Below are 9888 nucleotides of genomic sequence, written 5' to 3'. Positions count from 1 at the left end.
TTTCCCATAACTTCCCGCAATAGATGACAGATTTACAGGCTGATAGAATAAAGACTGTTTGTCAATCTGAAGGACTTTAGTTAACTAAGTCCTAAGATTTGTAACGGTTCCTCAGGTTATCTGAACATAAACTGTAAACGATGCATCGGCATCTGGCGATCATCTGGCCCAAAGAATGGGGTCTGTGTGTGGCGAGCTGCGGGGCTGTTGGAATGTCTTATTGTCAAGTCTGCCAATACTTTACTGCCAATTCTTTAAAGGAAAGCTATGTTACTTTATATCTCTGTTAGGTGGAATGTTTATCCCGTGACCGTGGCTACGCTCGGCGACCGGTTGTCGCCTCGAGCCTAAACTCATTGTCTCAAGTTTCGAATGACTGTGTCTGGGTTATTTCGTAGATGCTACAGTATTGAGGCTTTTCCAAATAATTCCAACGGGGGGACCCGGTGTTCTTTCATCTCCGACATATGCATACAAACATTCTGTAGACTAGCTGCACCATCTATGACCTCTAAATCATGAAAATTGTATCATTATCAAATTTGTCGATTAGTTTTTATCATCACGTTGATCATTTTTTCATACCTGAAGCTTATTTGTCCAAAACGTGGCCCAAATACGGAATTTCAGCCGCTACGCGTCAACGTTATAAAATAGGAAAATATCAGAAATAGATCAATAGAGATATTATAAATTATATCCCTTTATATTGTTGAACAATAAGTTTTTAGAGTTGGTATTCATTGATTCATCCAGATTTGCTTTGTATATTTTATATTTCACTACTAAGTACAAACATGCGAACACGGCGGATACACTGAGATAATTAAAACGTGGCCGACGTTCAAGACAAAAGAGTGTCACGTAAAATAAAAAAAAATTTAAGAAAAAAGAAACTTTATTTTTTTTCTAGTTTGCAATACACTTCCGAGCTCTAGGCGTGACTGTTCAAGACTGACGGATGATTTTAGGGAGAGTATTTAAATTCTTTTATTCGTGGGAGTGGGAAAAGGCTTTGATCATATATTTCTGAGAACGGATAGAGTGACCGGATGTTATCCCGATGGTCACTCATGCTAAGGCGGTTGGAATTTCGCTATCTTATCGCTTTGTTTAGTTGGATTTCGTTTGTGACAAGAGCATTGTTAGTAGTTATACCAAGTTAGCTTGTAGGAACTAGCGATAATACCAACTCACTACTTCCTTATCATATATCCCACTTTCTAAATACGAAACAGAAAAGAAAAAGTGTTTGTTAATATACACACGCGTTTCCCGCAGAATGAAGAGGAGTGCAAGAAAACGTCCAAGATTAGGAATTTACACTTAACAGCAGTGCCGTAAGACAACAATAAAACACTTTCATAAATACTAGACATTTTTGCAGTAAATTTCATTATAACATAATACGATATACAGTATAACGTTATAACATATTACGTTATATACTATAACGTTATATAGTATAACGTTATATGGTATTACGATATAACGTATTACGTAATATAGTACAACGTTATATAACCTAGGAAGAGGGAGGCGGGCGCAAGACCTGCTTCTACAGACCATCCGGGAGAACGAGGTCACCCTTGCGGTGGTGGCCGAGCCGTATCGCATCCCCGACGCCCCCAACTGGGTCGGGGACTTGGATGGATTGATGGCCATAACGTGGACGCCGGCGCTGAGCGGCCCTGGCGCCTTGCTCGACCGTGGCAACGGCTACGTCGCGGTCGAGTGGGCTGGAATAGCGGTGGTGGGAATTTACGTTTCCCCCAACATCGGCTTGGCACCGTTCGGGGACTTTCTGGACCGGGTCGGCGAATGCGTCAGAAGATGCCTTCCCCGCCAGGTACTCGTTCTCGGGGACTTTAACGCCCACTCCACGCAGTGGGGGAACACCAGGACGTACACACGGGGAAGCTGGCTGACCGACTGGGCTGCGGGACTTGGGTTCCTCCTGGCAAACAGAGGCTCGGCGAGCACTTGCGTGGCACGGAGAGGATCCTCCGTGGTCGATGTCACGTGGGCTACCCCGGGGCTGTATCGGAAGATCCGCGACTGGAGAGTGGACGAGGGGGTCGAGACACTGTCCGACCACCTCTACATACGGATGGAACTGGCTCTCGACGGGGAGGACACCAACGACACCAGAAGAGGAGCGGGCCACTCCGGCCTACCACCACCCAGATGGCGTCTCAAAGAAAGAGACAAAGAGATGCCACGGGCGGCGGTCATCGTCTCCGCCTGGAACTGGGACTCCCGAAGGATAACCACACTGGAGAGCGTCGACGAGAAGGCGGAAAACCTGCAGAGATACATGAGCGCGGCATACAATGCCTCGATGCCGCGTTCCGTCCCGGGTGGTAGACGCGACCGCGGTGTTTACTGGTGGATTCCAGAAATCGCGGAGTTGCGAACAAGCTGCGATCGGGCCCGCAGAAGACACTTACGGGCCCGCCGTCGTAGGCGGACACGCGACGAGGAGGAGATCTCCTGCACCTACGAGACCTACAGAGAGGTGAGGCGCACTCTTCAGCGAGAGATCAAGATCGCGAAAACTCGGTCCTAGGCGGAGCTAATGGAGTCGGTCGAATCCGACCCGTGGGGGCGGCCTTACAGAATAGCGACGAACAAGTTATGACCTTCGGCCCCCCCACTGACCGTGAACATGGCTCTAGTGCTGCTGGACAACATCGTCGGGACTCTGTTCCCATGGCAGAACAACGACGCGGGGCAGTCAGGGCCATCCTCCTCCACCTCCTCCGCCACCTCCTCCTCCGCCTCCTCCTCCTCCGACGATGAGGTGGCGACCACAACGACGGAGTGGAGCGAGGAGCTGCAATACTCAGAAGAGGAGCTCCTCGAGGCGACAAAGAGGATGGCATCCTGCGACGTGGCACCGGGTCCGGATGGAATCCCAGGACGAGTCTGGGCGGAGTCGTTCGACACCATGGCTCCCATCATGCGGCATCTGTTCACCAGATGCCTAAAGGACGGCGTCTACCCCCGGGCATAGCGGACGGCGAGATTAGTCCTACTACGAAAAGACCGACGTCCGCTGGACCCGCCGTCCGCGTACAGGCCGATATGCCTGCTCGACGAGGTGGGCAAGCTACTGGATAGGCTGATAGTCGCCCGTCTGGAGGCCCATATGTCGCAGCGAGATCCCGGATGGCACGACAGACAATACGGATTTCGCCGAGGCCGCTCGACGGTGGACGTGGTGAGATAGGTGAGGTCCATGGCGGAGAACATGGTCTCCCGAGGAGGAGTGGCACTGGCGGTCTCCCTGGACATCACAAACGCCTTCAACACCATCCCTTGGGCTAGGATAGTGGAGGCCCTGCGTTACTACGGGGTACCGGCGTACCTCGTCGGGGTCATCCGGGCATACCTCGGTGACAGGTAGGTAACTTACACCGGTGGGAAAGGACGGGGAAGTGAGAAGACCGGTCGAGCGCGGCATATGACCCCGGGCGTGGGCTTGGTATGCTACGCCGACGACACCTTGGTACTAGCCGGGGGGCGTTGTTGGAACGAGACCGTCAACATCACGGAAGACGCCGTAGCATGCACGGTACGCGCCATCCAGAGGCTCGGCCTGAGCGTGTCACCAGCCATGTGGTTCTACGACTATCGCCGCAGAAGAACCTCTCCTCCAGGGCTGGCCGTCACCATCAACGGGGAAAAGGTGCCGGTGAGACGCCAGATGAGATGCCTGGGCCAAACTATCGACAGCCAATGGACATTCGAGCCACATTTCAAGCTCCTGGTCCCAAAGGTGACTGACGCAGCCAACGCATTATGCGGCCTATTACCGAACATTGGCGGAGCGGGAGTGGGTGTTCGCCGACTCTACGAGGGAGTGTTCCGGTCCCGAGTCCTCTACGGGGCTCCCGTATGCGCCGAAGACCTGATCGCGAGCCACCGCAGCCTGACCCTGCTGAGGAGTTTGCAGAGGATGACCGCCGTCCGCATTGCGAGGGGATACAGGACCGTGTCTTACGCGTCGGCGATCGTGCTGGCCGCGTCCCTTCCTTACGAGCTGCAGGCCCTGGCACTCCGACGGGTGTACGAACACCAGAGGGCCCTGCGCTTAGACGGGAGTGCGACGACGCCGCCGACCGACAGCCGGTCGGCACCGAACATCCGGGAAGAGGCAAAGCTGGAGATCTGGGAGGGGTGGCGCTCTCAGCTGTCGAAGAGGACGCTGCGTGGCCACACCGGGCCGTTCGCGCCGTGCTTCCCAACTGGGAGGCCTGGAGAAACAAGGGCGGGAACCCGCTGACCTTCAGGATGATACAGATACTCTCTGGCCACGGAGTATTCGGAGAGTACCTGCTAAGGATTCAACGGGAGGTGACATACATCTGTCACCACTGCGAAGACGAGGAGGACACGGCGCAGTACACGTTGGAGTTTTGTCGGGCGTGGGCGAATCCGCGGCGTGCCTTACGGCTCGACATCGGCAACAGTGTAACCCCCGAGGTGGTTGTCGAGGCTATGCTCAGAGGTCGCCAGGAATGCACCGCCGTCCGCACATACTGCGAGCAAGTGATGCAGGCGAATGAGCGAGGGGAAAGAAACAGGGAGAAAACGCACGATCCAGCAAGAGCGCCGCGACGAAGAGACTCCATACGACGCAGGGGAACGACATTACCGCCCCCCCCCCACTCGAAGCGATATGACCGACGAACGCGACGCTAGGGGGTGTGGCACCCCTAGAGGCCCCACACAGACAGGATGACTCCATCAACCTACAGGGAGAAGACGCCGAGGAGTGCACCCCGGTAGTAATTCGGGAGAGAACCCGGGGCATATCTACCAAACGTCGGCATGATCACCGTGGAGGGTATAGCCGGTACGAAACCGGTACTACCCGGCGCCCTCTCACGGAGGACGCGGGGCGACTCTGAAGGTATCCTCCACGAAACAAAAACAGCAAAAAAAGTATAACATTATGTGATATTACGTTAAAACGCATTACTTTATATGGTATAACGTTAATTGGTATTACCTTATAACTTATTACGTTATATATTATAACGTTATATGATATTAAGTTCTATAGTATAACGTTAACTGATATTACGTTATAACATGTCACGTTATATTGTATAACGTTATATAGTAGACCGTTATATGATATTACATTATAACGTATTAGGTTACATGGAATGACGATATATAGTATTCATTTATAACATATTACTTTATATAGTATAACATTATATAGTATTACATAATAACTTATTACGTTATATAGTATAAAGTTATATGATATTACATTATAACGTATTACGTTATAATGTATAACGTTATATGATATTACACGATAACTTATTACATTGTATAGTATAGCGTAATATTGTGTTACGTTATTACGTATTTCGTTACATGGAAATAACGATAAAACGTAATACCTTATATAGTATAACGTTATATGGTATTACGTTATAACGTATTACGTTACAACTTATTATGTTATATGGTATTACAATATAACGTATTGCGTTATATAACATAACATTACAAATTAATGCGTTATATACTATTACGGAATAATGTATAACGTTATATAGTATTACCATATAACATATAACGTTATATAGTGTTACCTTATAATGTATAACGTTATATACTATTACGGTGTAACGTATAACGTTATATACTATTACGGTATAACGTATAAGGTTATATACTATTACGTTCGAACGTATATCGTTATGTGGCATTACGTAATAACGTTTAACGTTATATACCATTACGTAATAATGTTTAACGTTATATACTATTACGTAATAACGTATAACGTTATATAGTTTTACGTAATAATGTATAACGATATATAGTAGTACCTTATAACGTATAACGGTATACAGGGTGCGCCGTTAGAATCCGGACAAAAGAAGTTTTGTGCAGAAAGTTGTTTATTTAAGTCAATACACAAAAACACATGAAAATGTTGTTATATCTCATTTAAAGGGTCCTTGCTGAGAACTTTTATTCTATGTAACCACCCTCTGCCTCTATGACCTGCTCTATTCTTGCTCTAAAGCGCGAGCACGCTGACTTCAACTGGTCGCGTTTAATTGTCGCGAATTCTGACTCGATAGCAGCTCGTAGGGAGTTGACGTTGGGGTGCCTGCATTTATTAGTTTGTCTCTCGATAACGCCCCACACGTAATAGTCCAATGGGTTTAGGTCGGGACTGTTAGGAGCAGCTTCGTGTTTTAACGAACACAGAATCAAATGACAACGGGCAAATCTTTTAAGCTTGGCGGCCTCGGAGAGCATCTGACGGACTTTGAGAACGTAGGAGGCATATCTAAGATCCTCTTGAGCTATTCGACGGACAATCGTTTCACTCACCCCCAAGACGGAGGCTAATTTTCGGAGAGAAGTTCCCGGATCTTCCAAAATCATGTCTTGGGCCCTTTGAATAATTTCTGGCGTCCTTGTTGATTTTTCCCTAACCTGAACTTTTCTCGCCGGAGAAGGAGAACCCTTCTCGAACCACTCTGAGGCTGCGTATCTCTTAGCAATGTCGTATACCGTCGATCTTGGGTAGCTAAAGAATTTTATAATTTCGACCGGCGTTCTCCCGGCGCGAAGACTTTCTATAATCGCCGCTCTTCTATCGTATTCCGGGTTTTGCTTAACGAGTTCTGTCATTTTGAGGTTATAGAAGACTTATTGACATATTTAACTAACTTCAGAGTCAATCAGCACAAACATCTGAATTCTAATATGGTGGGAACTACAAATTGAATTCTGTCCGAATTCTAACGGCGCACCCTGTATATAACGTTATACGTTATAACGTAATAGTATATAACGTTATACGTTATAACGTAATAGTATATAACGTTATACGTTATAACGTAATAGTATATAACGTTATACGTTATAACGTAATAGTATATAACGTTATACGTTATAACGTAATAGTATATAACGTTATACGTTAGTTCGTAGTATTACACAACGTTATGCGTTATAACTTAATAGTATATAACGTTATACGTTATAACGTAATAGTATATAACGTTAAACGTTATTACGTAATAGTTTATAACGTTTTACGTTATTACGTAATAGTTTAGAACGTTATACGTTAGTTCGTAATAGTATATAATGTAATATATTATAAGGTAATACTACATAACTTCATACGTCATAAGGTAATACTACATAACGTCATACGTCATAAGGTAATACTATATAACGATATACGTTAGTACATAATAGTATATAACGTTGTACGTTATTACGTAATAGTATATAACGTTATACGTTATTACGTAATAGCATATAATGTTATACGTCATTACGTAATAGTATATAACTTTATACGTTATTACGTAATAGCATATAACGTTATACGTCAGTACGTAATACTATATAACGTTATACGTTATTACGTAATAGTATATAACGTTGTACGTTATTACGTAATAGTATATAACGTTATACGTTATTACGTAATATTATATAACGTTATACGTTATTACGTAATAGTTTATAACGATATACGTCATTACGTAATACTATATAACGTTGTACGTTATTACGTAATAGTATATAACGTTATACGTCATTACGTAATAGTATATAACGTTAACCGTTTGTACGTATTAGTGTATAACGTTATACGTTATAAGGTAATACTACATAACGTTATACGTCATAAGGTAATACTATATAACGATATACGTTAGTACGTAATAGTATATAACGTTTTACGTTAGTACGTAATAGTATATAACGTTTTACAACATTACGTAATAGCATATAACGTTATACGTCATTACGTAATACTATATAACGTTGTACGTTATTACGTAATAGTATATAACGTTATACGTCATTACGTAATAGTATATAACGTTAACCGTTTGTACGTATTAGTGTATAACGTTATACGTTATAAGGTAATACTACATAACGTTATACGTCATAAGGTAATACTATATAACGATATACGTTAGTACGTAATAGTATATAACGTTTTACGTTAGTACGTAATAGTATATAACGTTTTACATCATTACGTAATAGCATATAACGTTATACGTCATTACGTAATAGTATACAACGCTATACGTCATTACGTAATATTATATAACGTTATATGGTATTACCTAATAGTATATAACGTTTTACGTCATTACGTATTAGTATATAACGTTATACGTTAGTACGTAGTAGTATATAACGTTATACGTTATAAGGTAATACTACATAACGTTATACGTTATTACGTAATAGCATATAACGTTATACGTTATTACGTAATAGCATATAACGTTATACGTTAGTACGTATTAGTGTATAACGTTATACGTTATAAGGTAATACTACATAACGTTATACGTCATAAGGTAATACTACATAACGTTACACGTCATAAGGTAATACTATATAACGACATACGTTATAAGGTAATACTACATAACGTTATACGTTAATACGTAATAGTATATAACGTTATACGTTATTACGTAATAGTTTATAACGATATACGTCATTACGTAATACTATATAACGTTATACGTTATTACGTATCAGTATATAACGTTATACGTTATTACGTAATTGTATATAACGTTATACGTTAATACGTACTAGTATATAACGTTATACGTTATAAGGTAATACTACATAACGTTATAAGTCATAAGGTAATACTATATAACGATATACGTTAGTACATAATAGTATATAACGATTTATGTCATTACGTAATAGTATATAACGTTATACGTTAATACGTACTAGTATATAACGTTATACGTTATAAGGTAATATTACATAACGTTATACGTCATCAGGTAATACTATATAACGATATACGTTAGTACGTAATAGTATATAACGTTATACGTCATTACGTAATAGTATATAACGTTAACCGTTTGTACGTATTAGTGTATAACGTTATACGTTATAAGGTAATACTACATAACGTTATACGTCATAAGGTAATACTATATAACGATATACGTTAGTACGTAATAGTATATAACGTTTTACGTTAGTACGTAATAGTATATAACGTTTTACATCATTACATAATAGCATATAACGTTATACGTCATTACGTAATAGTATATAACGCTATACGTCATTACGTAATATTATATAACGTTATATGGTATTACCTAATAGTATATAACGTTTTACGTCATTACGTATTAGTATATAACGTTATACGTTATTACGTAATAGTATATAACGTTAAACGTTATTACGTAATAGTTTATAACGTTTTACGTTATTACGTAATAGTTTAGAACGTTATACGTTAGTTCGTAATAGTATATAATGTAATATATTATAAGGTAATACTACATAACTTTATACGTCATAAGGTAATACTACATAACGTTATACGTCATAAGGTAATACTATATAACGATATACGTTAGTACATAATAGTATATAACGTTGTACGTTATTACGTAATAGTATATAACGTTATACGTCATTACGTAATAGCCTATAACGTTATACGTTAGTACGTATTAGTGTATAACGTTATACGTTATAAGGTAATGCTACATATCGTTATACGTCATAAGGTAATACTACATAACGTTACACGTCATAAGGTAATACTATATAACGACATACGTTAGTAGGTTATAGTATATAACGTTTTACGTCATTACGTAGTAGTATATAACGTTATACGTTATTACGTAATAGTATATAACGTTAAACGTTATTACGTAATAGTTTATTACGTTTTACGTTATTACGTAATAGTTTAGAACGTTATACGTTAGTTCGTAATAGTATATAATGTAATATATTATAAGGTAATACTACATAACTTCATACGTCATAAGGTAATACTACATAACGTTATACGTCATAAGGTAA

The 9888-nt window shown here is 41.6% G+C and overlaps 1 protein-coding gene across 1 annotated transcript; it reads left to right on the top strand.

The window, feature by feature from the left end:
* The first annotated feature begins 1657 nt into the window (after positions 1–1657).
* On the top strand, positions 1658–2569 carry LOC132909468 (uncharacterized). Its single transcript, XM_060964324.1, has one exon. It carries the CDS (start codon positions 1658–1660, stop codon positions 2567–2569), a length of 912 nt encoding a protein of 303 aa, XP_060820307.1.
* The last annotated feature ends 7319 nt before the right edge of the window (positions 2570–9888 follow it).

The sequence above is a fragment of the Bombus pascuorum genome, chromosome 8 (genome assembly GCF_905332965.1).
Source record: "Bombus pascuorum chromosome 8, iyBomPasc1.1, whole genome shotgun sequence".
Classification (NCBI taxonomy): domain Eukaryota; kingdom Metazoa; phylum Arthropoda; class Insecta; order Hymenoptera; family Apidae; genus Bombus; species Bombus pascuorum.
Note: the sequence above shows the minus strand (reverse complement) of the source record. Positions and strands in the feature narration are given on the sequence as shown.

What these genes read in the sequence shown, in the direction of transcription:
- LOC132909468 (XM_060964324.1), top strand. Translation starts at nt 1,658, where the DNA reads ATGGCCATAACGTGGACGCCGGCGCTGAGCGGCCCTGGCGCCTTGCTC.